We start from the raw sequence: 20,434 nt of genomic DNA on the forward strand, positions 1-20,434 counted from the left end.
TTTCTGCAACAAACGTTCAACATGAAGATTTCCATTATATTCAATAGTGCCCTTCATCACACCTGAGCATCAAGCTCCCGCTTGACCCCCAAAGACATGCATAAACGTTTGTTTTTTTCAGGCAGAATTGTGCTCTTTTGCCCCCCTTAGATCTCAGTTACACACGATCAGACTTTCCGATGGGAAATGTGTGGTGACAGGCTGTTGGCGGTAAATCCAACCGTGTGTATGCTCCATCGGACAATTGTTGTCAGATTTTCCGCAGACAAATGTTGGCTAGCAGGTTTTTAAATTTTCTGCAGACAAATGTTGGCTAGCAGGTTTTAAAATTTTCCATGGACAAATGTGTGTTGTCGGATTTTGTACACAAGTCCATCAGACAAAATTCCAAAGTACAAACACGCATGCTCAGAAGCAAGGACGAGCCAAAAGCGGTCGGTCTTGTAAACTAGCGCTCGTAATGGAGAATTAACATTCGTGACGTGGCAAATTATGAACTCTCCAAATGCAGTGCACAATTCTCTTCTTCTTTAATGGGATAATAATGAAGTTGCTTTGTTGGTGATACTGATGGAGTTATTGCAAAATTTTCAAAGGCTCTTTTTTTCTAGTGATATCAAGAATAATATTATTATGCTTTTTTTTTTTTTTTTTTATTTGGGCAAGTTACCACAACACCATTATCCCGCAGGTTTTAAGATCAACTATGTTGGTGTCCCTTGTCAATTTTACATTGTATTTTTTTAAATGTAACTGCCTACTCCCAAACTGTCATTTGTAAAACACGTAGCCAAGTATTATTCTACACAATTTTTTTATTGTGCATTAAAAAAAGAAAACAAATAAAATTAGACATGCTATCTGCCAATAGAACTTAACCAAAAAGTGCATTCTATGCATCCAAAAATATAGAAAATATAACAAATCAAATCATTATTATTCAACCAAAAAAATAATGTCAAAGCAATAACTCCAAGGCCAATAACACGTTATCTCCTCCGATTCCGCAACATGTCTGGTTGACCAACGGCCGTTCAGAAATGAACTGAAAAGCACAAACTGAAAAGAGCAAAATGAAAAGTGCGAAATGAAAAGCGCAAATCAACACTCACCAAACTTCTACTAACATGAATTTAACAGAAGGAGCCCAAAGGGTGGCTGGCGCTAAAGAGCTGAAAAACAACATAGTATATCACTACGTTCGTATTTGTTGGCCAACAATCCGATCGTGTGTACGAGGCTTTAGAGCATCTGACACTACAACACGGAAAAACCTTGAAGCAGGTACAAGAACAATGACAACATATGACGTCACAGATAACGCTGCTTTCCATTGGCTAAAATGAAAATGCCTGAAGTTTGAAAACACATGAATGACACATGAAAATGTATTTAAAAACGCACGTCTCCATGCAAAAACATTCAAAGTTTCAAAAGGCAAGGGTTAAAGCGGAGCTCCACCCAAAAGGGGAAGTTCTGCTTGAAGGCCTCCTTTCCCTCTAATCTTTATAAAACTTATTTTGGGGGATAGGAGCGGGTACCTGGGCTTAGGCCATCTAAAGAAAAGTTCTTCGAAGACCTCCCGACCCCACCCAACACGTCACAGGTCCGAGAAGACTGCAGGCCATTCACAAAGCATAGCACAGCTACTGCATGCCCAGTGGGCACCTGGCTGTGAAGCCACAAGCTGTCACATTTGGGTGGTGCCCACAGTTGAGATGCCAGTGCCAGGGACAGAACACCAATGGAAAGAATGGCTTGGGTGAGAACAGTGCTGGATCCCTGGACAGGTGAGTTTCTGTTTAATAAAAGTCATCAGCTACAGTTTTTGAAGCTGCTGACTTTTAATAATCACAAATATGACTGGAGCTCCTCTATAAGGAGTCTTTAGCAGTAATGTTCAGAGGTGCCATTGGAAGGAAATCAGCTATTTTTGCAAAAAAGTTTCCACCACAAACAGATCTCTCAACTTTGATTTCAGACACCTGAAATGTTTTCAGGTTGTTATTTGATATGGACATGACATTTCTCTGTGTAGATTCTATTGTGACCTTTTGGGATTGTTGTGACTATCCATAGGAAGTTCAGAAGAGGACCAGTCATTTGTTACTTAAAGTAAACCTGCCATGAGAGGCAAAAGGCTACCAACTCTAGCCCCCTTCTGAAAATGCTAGTTGCCTGGCTTTTATGCTAACCCTCTGGCTTCAGTATTTTTTTTTCAGAGATCCATCACAAATTTGCAGATCAAGAAAGGCAAAGGGGGAGATATAATAAAACTGGTACACACAGAATCTGGTGCAGCTGTGCACAGTAACCAATCAGATTCTAGATTGTATTGTCAAAACTTAACTGCTTGCCGACCAACTGCCATCATTATACTGCGGCAGGTTGGCAAGGCTGCGCAAATTGACGTAGGTGTACGTCAGCTGCTTTAAGCGTGACAGGGGGGCGTGCACGGCGCGATGCCGGAGCCGATGCGTGTGGCCGGCGGCCTCGATGTCCACCGCCCATTTGCAATCCCTCCACAGAGAGCCAGCACAAAACAAACAGATCCCCGTTCTGACAGGGCAGTAGAGAGATCTGCTGTTCCTAGTGATCAGGAACAGCGATCTCTCTCCTCCTCCAGTCAATACACTCCCCCTACAGTTAGATACACCTCTCTAGGGAACACCTAACTCCTTGATCACCCCCTTCCCTGCCAGTGACATTTATACAGTAATCAGTGGCCATTTTTAGCTCTGATCGCTGTATAAATGTCACTGGTCCCAAAAAGTGTCAAAAGTGTCCGATCTGTCTGCCGCAATGTCACAGTCCCGCTAAAAATCGCAGATCACCGCCATTACTAGTAAAGAATAAGTAATAAAAATGCCATAAATCTATTCCCTATTTTGTAGACGCTATAACTTTTGCGCAAACCAATCAATATACGCTTATTGCGATTTTTTTTTTACCAAAAATTTGTAGAAGAATACATATTGGCCTAAACTGATGAAGAAATCTGTTTTTTTTAAAACAATTTGGGGGATATTTATTATAGCAAAAAGTACAAAATATAGTTTTTTTTTCAAAATTGTCCCTCTTTTTTTTGTTTATAACGCAAAAAATAAAAAACGCAGAGGTGATCAAATACCACCAAAAGAAAGCTCTATTTGTGGGAGAAAAAGGACTTTTGTTTGGGTACAACGTCGCACAACCGCGCAATTGTCAGTTAAAGCGACGCAGTGCCGTATCGCAAAAAATGGCCTGGTCATTAAGGGGGGCACATCCTTACGGTCCTTAAGTGGTTAACAGAAAAAAAAGCTGAAGTTAGAAGCTGATTAGTTACGATGCACCAGAATCTATGTGCACCCGTTTTAGTAAACCTTCCCCAAAATGTTTTGTCTAAGCTCCACTCTCTCCTCCCTGTGCCTCTTCCCTCCCCCTACTATACACCCATCCCCCCCATTCCATCCTTTCACACCCTCCCCAGCCCATGTGCCTTTCCTTTACCCACTGCACCTCACCTAAATTTAATATCTCCTAGGCATCTGGTCTTCTCATGAAGATTGTCACCAGTTATTGAGAAAATGTCAGATTCTTTATATGATCCTCTTTTGTTGTTTGACATGTCATGTCTGTTAACGTAATTCAGATTTTTTTTTTTTTTTTAAAAAAGGATTTTCCAGGACCCAGCCCTTGTACAGTAGGAGCATGTATATAATGCGGGACAGTCCTGCACAATTTGGGACTGTTGGGAGGGATGGGAAAGTGTCAGAAATGTAACCAGAAAAACCTGAAGAATAGGTTAGCAATGACAGGCTCCATGGTTCACCCATGACTGTTGCCTTTAACTAGCACGTGACCAAAGTAGAGGATACTGAGTGCTAATAAGGTTGGTTATCAAACTAGTTAGGTCAGCAGTTGATCAAAGCTCCTCCTTTCCTTCATACATTTCAGTGGAAAAGCAGATGAGATAGGAGCAATGGAGGGAAGCATAGGACAGCAAAGAGGAGGATCATGGAGACACAGCTACAGACGCAGATCATAAAAACGTAAGAGGAAAAAACGCCATGTAGTCCCCTTCCCTCAGTTTTTTTCTTATTTTGATTTACAGCAGTCTGGTCATGTTCGTGGCTTATAGTTTTCAGCATAGAGATTAGCAGTTCTTTGCCCACCCTATTGAATCCCTCAGCATTATTTGTAGAGATTTTTCACACACTGTAGAAAAACTGACACAACATGGAACTGGCAGTTAGATATTCCAAAGCATCTGACAAAGTGTTTGCATACTGCATGTATGGCCAGTCACTACAAAACTGTCATTCTCTGATTACTGCAATTCTGTTGGATTATTTCCCAAGCCACCCTGATCAATAATTGCAAGCCCGGAATGTTCCTGGTTCCTGATATGAACACCAATACATACACTATATTGTCAAAAGTATTGTGACACCTGCTGTTACAAGCACATGAACTTTAATGGCATCCCAGTCTTAGTTCGTAGGGTTTAATATTGAGTTGGCACATTTGTGGGGTCAGGCACTGATGTTTGATGAGAAGGCCTGGCTTGCAGTCTCCACTCTAATTCATCCCAAAGGTGTTCTATCAGGTTAATGGCAGGACTCTGTGCAGGCCAGTCAAGTTCCTCTACCCCAAAGTCCGTAAAGACGTGGATGAGCAAGTTTGGGGTCGAGAAACTTGACTGGCCTGCACAGAGTCCTGACCTCAACCCGATAGAACACATTTGGGATGAATTAGTGTGGAGACTGCATGCCAGGCCTTCTCATCCAACATCAGTGCATGACCTCACAAATGCTCTTCTGGAGAATGGTGAAACATTCCCATAGTCACACTCCTAAACCTTGTGGGCAGCCTTCCCACAAGAGTTGAAGCTGTTATAGCTGGAAAGGTTGGGCCAACTCAACATTGAACCCTACGGACTAAGACTGAGATGACATTAAAGTTCATGTGCATGTAAAGGCAAGCGTCCCAATACTTTTGACAATAGAGGGTATATCAGCATTGATTGAAAGCCATCATTTTCTTAGATTCCAAGAATGCACCTTGAATCTCACAACCCATACTTCTATACTCAGGGCTTTTTTTCAGGGGGAACTTGGTGGAACTCAGTTCCACCACCTCTGGCTCAGACCCTCTGCTCCCTGCCCACCACAATCACTTGTAATCACAAAAGTCTGGTTTCTGTGTTTACAAGTGACAGCTCTGCACTCTGTGTGTAATGCAATCCTGGTATTTAATGACCTAATGCAATCCTGATATTTAATGACCTAATGCAATCCTGGTATTTAATGACCTTTAAGACCCTCCTACTTTTCGTGAAATTTGACTGACCACACCCACTATTTGATGTGATTTGGAGGGTGTGTGTAGGGGAGCGGTTTTGGGAGTTTGTGGTTGAGTTCCAGAACCTATTGTTTGAGAAAAAAGCCCTGTCTATACTTAAAGTCAGACCTATCACTAAAGAAATATGACTGCAATTTCACTCAGTACCCCACCTTTGGTGATTATTCCCCAGATACAGACCAAACTGAAAATTAGCAAAGGTCTCAGTGCGTGAGCTTCACGTATGCTAGAAAATATCTATACCAATAGTCCTAGAGAAGTGAGGGGAGGTTGGGGGGGTTCATCAGTGTGTTGTCTATGCAAACTAACAAATGATAAAAATTTGTTTCGCTGTGCACAAGAACATAGAAGACATATGTATACTTTTTCTAACAGGCAATAAAAATATGACAGCTGAAATTCAACTGATAATCATAGGTAACATCTTTGTCTTGGCTTTGAGTAATGGACTCCAGTTATTACAATTTTAAAGTGAAAGGAAAGTGCCAACTGCCCATACAATACAAAAGAAAATGCCTGCAGAAAAATGGCAGCCTAACCCTTTCCCACCCAGCCCCGGCATCCCTTTAACTGGATCTTTATGCCTGGAAGGAAGGGGGAACGACAGACTGCGCAATCAACGTGACCACCCCATCATTGTGATCAAATGATCAGGGCCCGCCCTGCCTCCCCTGATCATTACTAGGTATAAGAGCTGTCTATGCCAGCTCAGTCACTGGGCTGAGAGTGGGCTGTCAATGGACACATATTAGCATTGTGTGGGCATAAAAGCTCACCCTCTTTGCCACCGCACATACAGTATACCATGCAAATAGTCTACAGGCAATAAAGTTAAAGAACCCTACAGAGCTGCACAGTTTTTTAATACCTACTGGGGCCCCTTGACTTCATAGTATTTTTTTTTTTTTTTGGAAAGGTGGAACTTAGCCTTTAATTTAATTTATTTCAGACTGTTCAGGTTGGGAGGGAGGGTGAGAGGAAGAGAGAAAGAGATTTTTTTTAAACACTAGTTATGAATGATCTTGCCTTTGATTTACAAAAATGTCACGCTTCCAGATTTCGGGAATTCAATGGTATGTTCTAAAGTATTTGCAAACACATTCCCTTTACTCTTAACTACCAAAACCCAGACCAGAAAAATTAGTTCCTTATAAAGACCGGGACACAGAAAACCAAAGGATAATATTTAAATAAATATATATTTGGTTTAGGCAGTATGCATGCCGATATACACATTTAAATATTCATTAAAAAAATAAATTATTCTGAAATAAAAAAAATAAACGCAGTCTCTTTCCTGTAGGAATGCAAACTATGCCATGGCAGAGGAAGCTTTTATTTTTGGCGATAACGCCTGTTTAAAGCGTCTCTTTAAATCCTGCATATTGGGCGACTTTGGTCGTGGCATTATAGAGCCTCTCCTCTTCTCTCCAGTGCTGCTGGATTGGTGTTTGCCGATCTCTTTACACAGGTGATGGAACACGTCACAAACGTCCTGACAGTTTTCACTGGTGGAGATCTCCACAAAGGAGCAGCCCAGTTCATTGGCCAGCTGGATTCCGGAATCTGAAGGCACCTGCCTGACATGGAGAAGGTCCCCTTTATTGGCCACAATAATAATGGGTATTTTAGAGTCCGAGTGCACCTTCCGGATGTGCTGGTGGAGGTGGCGGATGTACTCGTAGCTCCTTAAGTCTGTGACCGAGTACACTAGCAGGAAACCTTCTGATGACTGAATAAATCGCAGCATGTCCGCAACCTGAGATACGTCATCTTCCACCTATGCAAAAAAAAAAAAAAAAGATTTATAACCCAAGATCTGACAGATTTATATAGACTGAACAGCTAGATAGTTATCTGATCTGTTACCAACATTCTAATATACAGCAATAAAGAAAGAGGCGTAAATGAGTAATAGTAATATATGTAGGATTAAAGCCAAATGTTTTTCTTTTCAGTTTTGGATTGAATAGGGAATGGATAAAACCACTTTGTCATCTAAAGTCTATTAGGGAGAATTAGCTTCACTTCCGGTCATATATACACACAATAGGAAGTGAGAGACAATCTCTCCAACTTAAGATGACCATAAACCTATAGATTAAAAATAAAAAAAAAATCTAACAGGTTCTTCCATCCATGCTATACAGTGCATATGGAAGAATCACCCACTGTGCCTATTGTATTTTGACAGCCTGCCAGCTGTCAAAAAATCCAAACAGCAGCTGCATGTGGTTAGATGTACAATAATTTTCCGCCTGGCTTCTTTAATTTGTTTTTAATCAAACAAAATCAGAAGGGAGGGGGCCTACAAGGCCACCCACTAAGGGAATTTTTACAAGCTCATCAGTCACGCTCACTGGAACAAATGTCTCCACTGGAAGATTCCCCCTCTATTCCTGTTCTGATGGCCATTTCAAATTTTTGGATTTTTTCCTCTCTTTTCAGAAAAAGTAAATCTCACCAATTGAGTCACAGACAACCTCAAAAATCTGACAAGGGTTCTAACCCCCCCCCCAGTCTATCCAAAAACTAAAATAAAACCTTGGCTTTAGATACACTTTAAAGCCTAATTCCTGACAAGTTTTTACATTTTTGGTTAGCGTGATGAATGATTAAAACCTTTTTTCTTTATAACCCGTTTTGGGTTATTTTTTTACTATATCAAGTTTTTGTTGCCATCTGCAACTCCACTAGGGAGATTCTCCTTTCCTTCACGTTCTACGCAGTCACCCCAACAGGAAGTAAGGGGAATCTCTTTATCAGAGTCACAAACAATAAAAACACATTTATTTAGCCAAGCGGGGAAAGGGTTAGAAGCTACAATGTAACACTACTGAAAAATCCAATAGGGGGAGCTAGACTCCCTTGAAATGATTATGTAAAGTGAGTGGAGCTGGGACCCCAGGTAATCTGCCACAATGTATGAGTTGCTGGTGAAGGATAAAAAAAAAAAAAAAAAAAAAACACGCAGCCATTCAATTCATACTCACCTATTTGGCTGCAGCATCAAACCGATGCTGCAGCTTCCCCGCCGGCTTTAATACCGAGAACTGAGAGATCATGTGACTGCTGATCGCCAAGTTCTCAGTCTTCAGTGAGCAGAGAGTGCTGACTGTCATTCATCACTCTCTGCTCTACCCCTCCAGTGCTCACTGGAGCAGTGGACTGTGGATGGGGTGGGAGCAGCTGGCTCAGGTTCTCAGCAGTGCAGAGGCTGAGCCAGCTGCCGGTCAGGCATCTGGGTGATTCCCGACATTATTGTCAGGATCATTCCAGAGCCTGGACCAGCTGTGACGTCAGCCTACAGCAGAATTTTTTGCTTGCTGTCGGCTGAATCTGGCTCACAGGAATGCAGAAAAAACTGCACTCATGTGACTCACAGAAGTATGGCCAAAAGAGTTTTAGCTATACTTCTCCTTTAACATCATATTTTCAACAGAGAAATGTAATTGTATGTGGCCTGATACATACAAGGTGTGCTATATATTATTTGCTTTGGGAATTGTGTCAGCCTTTATGTACAATGAAGCATGATGCCTCCATAGGCATGATTCATAAACCCAATATCTAGAAGTTCCTCCGACAATCTCATCCTCCCACTGGGCAGAGATCGCCAGAAGAACTTTATAAAAATGCATTTTTACATTTGGGCAGCAAAGATAAAATTTACACATACATTTCAGGTCGAGGCGTTGCCCAAAACTTCTTCTGATTCTATATTAGGGTCCGTTTACACTAGAACATGGTGCGGAAGACCCGCATTCTATGACAGTTTCCCGCACCGCATTCCAAACACACTGTCCTTGCAATTTGCAGCAGGTGTCAGTGTAAAATTAAGAACAGCCCAAATGCAGGTCGCAGCACCGAATCGCATGGTACAAAGGTACCATACAATCCAATTGCAATGCATTTCCAGAAGGGGTGCATGCTCTACTTTTGGTGCAGTGCGGTGCGATTTTAGCCCATTCATTTTGAACCGCACTGCACAGAACTGCATGTGAATTGCACAGGAAGCGCACAGTGTTCCTGTGCGATTCACATGCGGTTCCTAGTGTGAATGAGCCCTTAATGAAATTTAACTTGCAGTGCATAACACAAATAGATTTACATGTTTGTATAGCACAATAAAATCTGAATACCTTTAGAATATAGTTATTTGCAAGTGTCTGTCATACTATTAGAGCACTGAGTCACAGGAATCAGTGACTCATTTATGTGGTCTCTATCATTTATACTCTTAAAACAGATTTCACAGGGGCTGGAGACATAAGAATGACACATTTGTGAAAATCAGTATACATGTTAGAAATGAGTCAGACGGATGTTATCGCACCCGACAGACAATAATAATCTGTACATATGATATATGCTGTAAGAATCTCACCTTAACATAGCCTGGTGTGTCCTGGATCTGTAAAGCCATATGTTCCCCTTCTACAGCCACCAGCCTGGAGTATAAGTTTCCTGATTGACAAAAAGAGAAAATAAACCATATTCAGGAAAAAGTCAAAATGGGAATTTGTGGCCATTTACAATTGAAAGCGTATCTAAATCCAAGAACTAAAATGTAATATATTGCAGCTCACAAGTCCTTGGATGTGGTGGCTGCATTCATTTTCTTTTGTCAGTCCAATTACATTTTCTGCAAGTCAAGAAAAATACTGTTGATCCTGCTGGACATCTAATGTATTTGTAACTTCCTCTGCACTGAACTGAAGTCTCAAACGATGTAATCAGCTTTCCCCTTCTTTTCTGTGAACTACAAACCCCCTCCTTACTATTTCATAGAGAGAAGGAGATGTTTGTGGTCCAATTCAGGAGACAACATGGTGACAACACTACTTCTCTATAGGTATAGTACAGCAGCCAGTCTCAACTGGGGTTCCTTGAGCTGTGACTGAACTCCCATTTGATAGTGTCTGCATAGTTATAACACCACTTGGCAGAGCCATCACCATGACACCAATGATCTATTTAGCTGTCTGTAGAGGGGGCATTCCTCCCATCGTCCACCAATGTAAGGGGCAATTTCCCAATGAACACATTGAACTTGTTTTAGCAGGTGTTCCCCAAGACCAGAACATTATTTCTAGGGTTCCTCTGGGACAAAAAGGTTGAAAAAACCATTGTACGGTGACTTTATATGGTCAATTTAGGACAGAAAGGAGAAGATTTACTAAGGCTGGGTTCACACATGCTGGTTTTCTCTGCATCCAATTCGCATTACAGGCGAGTGCGCGTCTCGAAGGAGCCAGTTCACAAAGGTCTGGGGTGGTTGCGGAGCGGATTGCAAAAGGGGTCTTGTGCGTGTTTGGCTCTGGTTCAAGTGCGAATTCAGGCAAAAATTCGGGCATGAATCGTACATGAACCGGCGAACAGACACGCAATGAACCCCAGGCAGGAACCCGCGGCGGCACATATGTGAACCCAGCCTGAAACTGTACCATGCAAAATCTGGTGCAGCTCTGCAAAGAAACCAATCAGCTTCCAGCTTCTTTTGTGTCAAAGCTTAATTTAACAAGCTGAAGTTAGAACCTGATTGGCTACCATGCACAGCTGCACCAGATTCTGAATACAGCAGTTTTAGTAAATCTCCCCTAAAATGTGTCAGGATCTCCAAGTGGAAATAAAGGAAATCTAAGCTCTAAATCAGGGATATGCAATTAGTGGACCTCCTGCTGTTGCAAAAATAAAAGTCCCATCATGCCTCTGGGCATCATACTTGTGGCTGTCAGAGTCTTGCTATGCCTCATGGGACTTGTAGTTCTGCAACAGCTGGAGGTCCACTAATTGCATATCCCTGTTCTAAATGAATACCCCACATACAGCCAAGGTTGTCAAAGGTGGGAATCAGCCCCAAATTGTACAGAACATTTATCCACAAGGGATATGGCGAATGGCGAGAAGCACTGGGGCTTTGTGATACCCAAATATTAAATAGGTCCAATACACATAAATCTCATAGAAATTGAAAAAGGCTAATATATCCCCTCTCCAAATGTGTGGGGGAGGAAAATAACACAACATTAAAAATGCATCACATAACATATTGAAAGCAAATACAAAATGATGCAATAGAATAAAATCTAAGCCTAGTAAATGGGAACTAATGCAGCCACCACATCTAAGGACTAGTAAAATAGCAATAAATTATATTTTTGTTTTTGAGTCTAGATGCACTTTAATCAGGTAAAAAAACTCACCAGTATTGCTTTCATAGTCTCCAATGAATCTTTTAGTAAGGAATCGAACAATCATCGCTGAAAGCAAATAAAAAAAAAAAAAAACATTTTAGCAATTTGGTACAATATAGCACAATGAAACAATATCACATAAATATATATAAGAGAAATTCATACAACTGGATGAAAAGGAAATGGAGGTGAAATGAAGATGTTCCTAGGAGTCTATAATCCACCTCTCTTCCATGTCTAAGCCCAGGTTCACACTGACTTCAGCTGAACTCGCACAATTTCATTCCCACATGTCAGTCCCGAATTCGGGGGCGATTTCAGAGACCTCTGTGCGGGTTTCTGCACAGATGTTAATGGAAAAATCACACCCCAAAATCGCCAAAAGTAGTACAGAAGCTATTATGGGAAAGTTCCCCCAGGAAGGGGTTTTTCGGCAGCCAAGTAAATGAGTACAAATATTCAAAGAAAAATTTTTCTTTGCATTTTTGTACTCATTTACTTGGCTGCCGAAAAAACCCCTTCCTGGGGGAACTTTCCCATAATATATTATTTGGGGTAAGCAGCAACTTTCTCTCTCCTCATATGTGTCTTTCCCATGTAGTAGTACAGAAGCTACTTTTGTGAATCGGCTGGGCGCCGCAGATGTGGCGTTGCACCGATTCGGACGCAGCCATTTCCGGCAATTTGCATCAAATCGCATCAGTGTGAACCAGGACTGTAGAAAGTTTCTGATATAAAATTCAAAATAAAGGCAAAATGTGCTATTGTATCTAATAGTGTATGTGTTACATCAAAGGCAGCTGTGTACAAGGCCAGCCTGCTGTCAGCTGTGTGGACCACATACCTTATAACACTGGACTAAGAGGCGAATTTACTAAGACTGAAGCAGCCAAAATCTGAAGTTGCCATGTACGGCAACCAATCAGCTTCTATCTTTCATTTTCAAAGCCTAACTGAACAAGCTGAAGATAGAAGCTGATTGATTACTATGTACAGCTGCTCCAAATTCTGTCTGCTCCTGTCTTAGTAACTTCCCCCCCAAACTGTCACCCACAGATGAGGATGTGCACCTTTTGGGATAAAGTAAACTTGTCATAATAGAAATCTAGGGGCTGCGATTGCTCACAACTCTAAAAATGCTCACTGGTTGGCTGTCATGTTAAACCTAATTTTTTCAATACTTTCAGATGCTAATTTGCAACAAGTATACAGAACAGGAAATTCAAAAGTTGTAATTTCAAATAAAATAAATGAATAAAATTGCATTCTTGTTACAAATAAGCGACTCGACAAACTTTTTGAAAACTCTGAAGGAGAAGTAACTCCACTCTGTACACCACAGGAGATTTGATCTCTGCATTGTCTGTAAGAACCCAACAGATGCATATCTACTAATATAGTATACAAGCATCTCTTTGTTCATCAGTTTAATGTGTTCAGATTGGTGAAAAGATTCTAATAGGTTGCAGAGTATTACTAAAGTTAACACATGGCTAAAGGAGATCATTGGAAATGACAACAATCGCCCCCTGTGTATTCACTGCAACAAAGGCTTTTTCCCCTGGTGATCTGGCCAGTAACACACCTACTTTGTTAGAGTGCCCCGACTCTGGATGAAGGAGCATGGGGGCACCTTTGGACAGAAGCACTATTAATCTGGGGGGGGGTAGATCTACTAGCAGATTTACATACACTAACAAAGTGAATCCAAACAACTCCAGCTAACACTTTTCATGCAATTACAGCAAACCAGTGCTGGATTTATGAGGGGGGGGGGGGGGGGGGGGGGCCAAGAGGGGAAACTTATAAAACAATATAAAAATTATATAATATAATTTAAAAAGTAATAATAATTATATATATATATATATATATATATATATATATATATATATATATATATATATATATTACAAAAAATATTTTTTTAAATAAATGTGTATCGGCAAATAAAATTTTGCCAGCCATCATCTGTAGAAAAAAAATGTATCCTTTGGGATAAAGATTTTACATAAATAAATAAACGCTGACCATTGTAAGCATCCCTGTCAGTGTTAAATGGTTTGTCTCAACCTTCTAACTACTACATCTGCAGGACCGATTGTTAAGTTGAAAAACAGCAGACTTACTGGTCAGATCACCAGGTTAAAATAAAGGAAAGAATATCTAAACAAGAAAACAAATGCAGCAAACTAAGAATTGGTAAGCTGTATAATTATACATGTTTGCTTTTAGGTTGAATACTTCTTTAAAGTTCTATTGTACATGGGTAGCAGACAATGAAGATTCTGCACAATGTGGACTGTATCTGCACTGACATCATTCACCTGGACTGAGTATTGATTGCTGAGTAGAATATTGGCACATCCAGTGTATGCAGAAATCAATCATCTACTAAAGATAATCAATGAATATTAGATCTTCCCAGGGGGATATGAATGGTGATGACAATTTACTGATGACAAAAATTGTCATGTGATACAGATAACAATAAAACAGATAATAGAACAATAATAGGGATAACAATGATGATCGATCCCATCATCTGTTCTATGAACTCTCCTATAGGACATATAAAGTAGCACGGATCGCCTGGTGCCATGCCGGTGATGGGTGATCCTGGTACTCACCGGTCTTGCCCACACCCCCGGCCCCCATCACTGCCATCTTAATGTCCCGGACGGTGAAGTAGTCGGCGGTCTCCGGGATGGGCGCTAGAAGGAAGTTCCCGGACATGGTCGGTAGCCGCATTGGAGGAGAGATCCCGGAGGAGTCAGACTGGGCGATGCATCCAAGGTGCGGGGAATCCGGTGGGTGGAGGGGGGTGGATCGGGATAATGCGGATTTCAGCTGTACACAGTCCGGATCGGGCGGTGTGTGTGTGCTCCAGCCGGCGCTCCTCCTCCTCTTATATCTCCGCTCATCTCCAGGAAAGGCAATGAAGGCGGCCCGGAGGACGGACTTCTATGACGTGCGATGACATCACCCCACGACGATCGTCATCACACCACAGCCTGGGGACCCGCCGGGGACTATGGAGTACCCTGACACCTACCGCCCTTCATACTGGAGGAGATCCGCATTCCTCTGCATGACCACAGCTGACAGCTCCAAACGATGGCGTGCACATACAGTTTTATTAAAGTGACATTGCAATCAATGGAAGTGTTTACAGATCTCCCTGTGCTGTCATTATGTCAGCTAATCCTGATCACTAGGAACTCATCATGTGTACAATGTTTCCAGCTAATCCTTTGTGTATATAGGCATCTTAGGTTTATTTTATTATGAGCATGTAACCCTTCCCACACGCATTGGACGAGATTTACTAAAACTGACCCAGAATCTGGTGCAGCTGTGCATGGCAACCAGTCAGCTTTCTCAATTCAATTTGTTCAATTAAAGGTATTTTTTTTTTTTTTTAAATAACAAACATATCATTCCGCCATTGTGCAGCTTGTTTTGCACAGAGTGGCCCCGAACCTTGTCTTGTGGGGTCCCCCGGCGGTTCTCGCATCTCCTCCCCACATCTGATAACCCCCTCGGAGAAGAGCTTCCCCGAGGGGGTTACCTTGCAGGCCGCTCCCGAGTCCAGCATTCAGTGTCCATAGAGGCCGAATGCAGGACCCCGCCCCCCCGGCGCTCACCTCATTGGATTTGATTGACAGAAGCAGAATCCAATGGCTGGCGCCGCTATCAATCTATCCAATCAAGAGCCGAAAACCCCAGGCAGAGAGACAGCGCGTCCCCGCCGGGTCAAATTCGTGGGTTCAGGTAAGTAAAACGGAGGAGCTGGGGGGCCGGTCACTGACAGGTGTTTTTTCACCTTAATGCATATGATGCATTAAGGTGAAAAAACACAAAAGGTTTACAACCCCTTTAACCACTTCAGCCCCGGAAGGATTTACCCCCTTCCTGACCAGAGCACTTTTTACAATTCGGCACTGCGTCGCTTTAACTGCTAATTGCGCGGTCATGCAATGCTGTAACCAAACGAAATTTGTGTCCTTTTCTTCCCACAAATAGAGCTTTCTTTTGATGGTATTTGATCACCTCTGCCGTTTTTATTTTTTGCGCTATACACGGAAAAAGACCGAAAATTTTGAAAAAAAATGATATTTTCTACTTTTTGTTCTAAAAAAAATCCAATAAACTCAATTTTAGTCATACATTTAGGCCAAAATGTATTTGGCCACATGTCTTTGGTAAAAAAAATGTCAATAAGTGTATATTTATTGGTTTGCGCAAAAGTTATAGCGCCTACAAACTAGGGTACATTTTCTGGAATTTACACAGTCTTTAATTTATGACTGCCTATGTCATTTCTTGAGGTGCTAAAATGACAGGGCAGTACAAAACCCCCACAAATGACCCCATTTTGGAAAGTAGACACCCCAAGGAAATTGCTGAGAGGCATGTTGAGCCCATTGAATATTCATTTTTTTTGTCCCAAGTGATTGAATAATGAAAAAAAAAAAAAAAAAAATTACAAAAAGTTGTCACTAAATGATATATTGCTCACACAGGCCATGGGCCTATGTGGAATTGCACCCCAAAATACATTTAGCTGCTTCTCCTGAGTATGGGGATAGCACATGTGTGGGACTTTTTGGGAGCCTAGCCGCATACGGGGCCCCGAAAACCAATCACTGCCTTCACGATTTTTAAGGGCGTACATTTTTGATATTACTCCTCACTACCTATCACAGTTTTGAAGGCCATAAAATGCCCAGATGGCACAAACCCCCCCCAAATGACCCCATTTTGGAAAGTAGACACCCCAAGCTATTTGCTGAGAGGCATGTTGAGTCCATGGAATATTTTATATTTTGACACAAGTTGCGGGAAAGTGACAATTTATTTATTTATTTTTTTTTTTTTTGCACAAAGTTGTCACTAAATGATATATTGCTCACACAGGTCATGGGCATATGTGGAATTGCACCCCAAAATACATTCTGCTGCTTCTCTTGAGTACGGGGATACCACATGTGTGGGACTTTTTAGGAGCCTAGCCGCGTACGGGACCCCGAAAACCAATCACCGCCTTCAGGATTTCTAAGGGTGTACATTTTTGATTTCACTCTTCACTGCCTATCACAGTTTCGGAGGCCATGGAATGCCCAGGTGGCACAAACCCCCCCCCAAATGACCCCATTTTGGAAAGTAGACACCCCAAGCTATTTGCTGAGAGGCATGGTGAGTATTTTGCAGCTCTCATTTGTTTTTGAAAATGAAGAAAGACAAAAAAAAAATTTTTTTTTTCTTTTTTTAATTTTCAAAACTTTGTGACAAAAAGTGAGGTCTGCAAAATACTCACTATACCTCTCAGCAAATAGCTTGGGGTGTCTACTTTCCAAAATGGGGTCATTTGGGGGGGGGTTTGTGCCACCTGGGCATTCCATGGCCTCCGAGACTGTGATAGGCAGTGAAGAGTGAAATCAAAAATTTACGCCCTTAGAAAGCCTGAAGGCGGTGCTTGGTTTTCGGGGTCCCATACGTGGCTAGGCTCCCAAAAAGTCTCACACATGTGGTATCCCCGTACTCAGGAGAAGCAACAGAATGTATTTTGGGGTGTAATTTCACATATTCCCATGGCATGTTTGAGCAATATATCATTTAGTGACAACTTTGTGCAAAAAAAAAAATAATAATTTGTCTCTTTCCCGCAACTTGTGTCACAATATAAAATATTCCATGGACTCGACATGCCTCTCAGCAAATAGCTTGGGGTGTCTACTTTCCAAAATGGGGTCATTTGGGGGGGTTTGAACTGTCCTGGCATTTTATGCACAACATTTAGAAGCTTATGTCACACATCACCCACTCTTCTAACCACTTGAAGACAAAGCCCTTTCTGACACTTTTTGATTACATGAAAAAATTATTTTTTTTTGCAAGAAAATTACTTTGAACCCCCACACATTATATATTTTTTTAAAGCAAATGCCCTACAGAATAAAATGGTGGGTGTTTAATTTTTTTTTTTCACACAGTATTTGCGCAGCGATTTTTCAAACGCATTTTTTGGGGAAAAAACACACTTTTTTACATTTTAATGCACTAAAACACACTATATTGCCCAAATGTTTGATGAAATAAAAAAGATGATCTTAGGCCGAGTACATGGATACCAAACATGACATGCTTTACAATTGCGCACAAACGTGCAGTGACAACAAAATAAATACATTTTTAAAAGCCTTTAAAAGCCTTTACAGGTTACCACTTTAGATTTACAGAGGAGGTCTACTGCTAAAATTACTGCCCTTGATCTGACCGTCGCGGTGATACCTCACATGCATGGTGCAATTGCTGTTTACATTTGACGCCAGACCGACGCTTGCGTTCGCCTTAGCGCGAGAGCAGGGGGGACAGGGGTGCTTTTTTTTTTTTTTTCTTTATTATTTTTTTGCTTTTTTATCTTATTTTAAAACTGTTCCTTTCATTTTTTTTTTTTTTAATCATTTTTATTGTTATCTCAGGGAATGTAAATATCCCCTATGATAGCAATAGGTAGTGACAGGTACTCTTTTTTGAAAAAATTGGGGTCTATTAGACCCTAGATTTCTCCTCTGCCCTCAAAGCATCTGACCACACCAAGATCGGTATGATAAAATGCTTTCCCAATTTCCCAATGGCGCTATTTACATCCGGCGAAATCTAAGTCATAAAATGCTCGTAGCTTCCGGTTTCTTAGGCCATAGAGATGTTTGGAGCCACTCTGGTCTCTGATCAGGTCTATGGTCAGCTGGCTGAATCACCGGCTGCATTCTCAGGTTCCCTGTTGAGACAGGAGAGCCAGAGAAAAACACGGAAGACGGTGGGGGGGGGGGCATTCTCTCCCACTGCTTGTAAAAGCAGTCTAGAGGCTAATTAGCCGCTAGGATTGCTTCTACATGAAAGCCGACCGCTGGCTGAAAAGAATGATACCAAGATGATACCTAAACCTGCAAGCATCATTCTGGTATAACCACTCAAAGTCGTGAATGCTGTACCTGAAGACAAAAATATGGTTAACAATAAAGCACAGTAAACGGTAAAGTATAAAAAATTGCAGACCTGAAAAGCAAACATGATAAAACATAATAACAATAAAACATTGCAGAATAGAATACAGTAAAAAAGAGCAGAACAATAGAGAGAATAGAGAGAGAGAGAATAGAGAGAGAACAATAAAACGACAACTATTATTTTTTATTTTATATTTTTGTTTGTGTTTTTTTTTTTTTTTACACTTTTTTTGTAACTGTAACTTTTATAACTGTAACCGGTTCCAGGTTCGGGTCTCTCAAAATGCGATGGCATCTTGGGAGACCCTGTGAAAGTGTGTCCTAGTCTGTGCAATGCTGTACCCTACGCTAATACTCAGCTAGTGAATGGTAGCGTTCAAAACATTCACCAATGCAAAGACCAGGATTGTCAGGACAGGAGGGACAATAATAGTGGGTGTCACGCCTATATCCGCGCTTGCTGCAGACACAACATCTTTTTGGGGGGGTTCGTTGGGTAGGGGTACTCGGGAGGACATAAAAATGCCTCTCATGCAGCCGACTGCATTTGGTTGGGGATGTGAATGGGGGAAGTACGGGCGCTGCAGAAGTGGTGGGTTCCCAATTAGGATTGGCTAATGCAGCAGGAAGGGCACTATGGGCATGACGGGCCTGTGTTTGTCTTCTTGGTGGCAGCGGGACACTACTTGTGCTTGCCACCTCACCAGCTTGAACTGCACTTATGGGACTCGCCACGTCACCAAGTGTTACTGCAGTGCTGGTTTGACTACGACCGGGGTGTACTAGGCCGCTGGCGCTTGCCAGTTCACCAAAACGCTACCAAAAAAACTGTTAACGATCGCAGGGATCAGGCCTGACTCTGCGAACGCTGCAGTTATGCATTTAGTGTTTTGTAAGTGACAGTGATCGATCGATACTGCACTTGGGTGAGCTGGGCTGGGCCGGGCGGAGGGGCAAAACGCAGGTGCTAGCAGGTATCTGGGCTGATCCCGCTAACACTGCGTTTTTGGGAACCCTAAACTGCTGGGGACGCCAGTATAGATCTGATCGGATCAGATATTGATCAGTTCAGATACTATACCACTAAGGGAGGTGTACAGTGCGTGCGTGGGTGTTAGCGCTACTGGCACTAACCTGACGCTGCCTGGGGCTGGTGCTTGCCAGTTCACCAAAACGCTACAAAAAAAACTGTTAGCGATCGCAGGGATCAGGCCTGACTCTGCGAACGCTGCAGTTATGCGTTTAGTGTTTTGTAAGTGACAGTGATCGATCGATACTGCACTTGGGTGGGCTGGGCTGGGCCGGGCGGAGGGGTAAAACGCAGTTGCTAGCAGGTATCTGGGTTGATCCCGCTAACACTGCGTTTTTGGGAACCCTAAACTGCTGGGGACGCTAGTATAGATCTGATCGGATCAGATATTGATGCGTTCAGATACTATACCACTAAGGGAGGTGTACGGTGCGTGGGTGTTAGCGGTACTGGCACTAACCTGACGCTGCCTGGGGCTGGTGCTTGCCATTTCACCAAAATGCTACCAAAAAAACTGTTAGCGATCGCAGGGATCAGGCCTGACTCTGCGAACGCTGCAGTTATGCGTTTAGTGTTTTGTAAGTGACAGTGATCGATCGATACTGCACTTGGGTGGGCTGGGCCGAGCTGGGCGGAGGGGCAAAACGCAGGTGCTAGCAGGTATCTGGGCTGATCCCGCTAACACTGTGTTTTTGGGAACCCTAAACTGCTGGGGACGCTAGTATAGATCTGATCGGATCAGATATTGATGCGATCAGATACTATACCACTAAGGGAGGCGTATGCTGCGTGCGTGGGTGTTAGCGGTACTGGCGCTAATCTGACGCTGCCTGGGGCGACGCATATCACCG

General features: G+C 42.2%; 1 protein-coding gene across 1 annotated transcript; it reads right to left on the minus strand.

The window, feature by feature from the left end:
* Positions 1-6,523: 6,523 nt before the first annotated feature.
* On the minus strand, positions 6,524-14,447 carry RASL11A (RAS like family 11 member A). The gene is made up of 4 exons (XM_073613390.1): positions 14,171-14,447; positions 11,550-11,606; positions 9,731-9,810; positions 6,524-7,123 (listed from the first exon to the last, which is right to left on the minus strand). Exons 1-4 carry the CDS (start codon positions 14,289-14,291, stop codon positions 6,656-6,658), a joined length of 726 nt encoding a protein of 241 aa, XP_073469491.1. The 5' UTR covers positions 14,292-14,447; the 3' UTR covers positions 6,524-6,655.
* Positions 14,448-20,434: the final 5,987 nt, after the last annotated feature.

Source organism: Aquarana catesbeiana, linkage group LG02, assembly GCF_042186555.1.
Source record: "Aquarana catesbeiana isolate 2022-GZ linkage group LG02, ASM4218655v1, whole genome shotgun sequence".
NCBI lineage: Eukaryota > Metazoa > Chordata > Amphibia > Anura > Ranidae > Aquarana > Aquarana catesbeiana.

What these genes read in the sequence shown, in the direction of transcription:
- RASL11A (XM_073613390.1), bottom strand. Translation starts at nt 14,291, where the DNA reads ATGCGGCTACCGACCATGTCCGGGAACTTCCTTCTAGCGCCCATCCCG. An exon ending in AGACTATGAAAGCAATACTG is followed by an intron (nt 9,811 to 11,549) that starts GTGAGTTTTTTT and finishes TTTGTCAATCAG; the next exon opens with GAAACTTATACTCCAGGCTG. An exon ending in ACACACCAGGCTATGTTAAG is followed by an intron (nt 7,124 to 9,730) that starts GTGAGATTCTTA and finishes TTTTTTGCATAG; the next exon opens with GTGGAAGATGACGTATCTCA.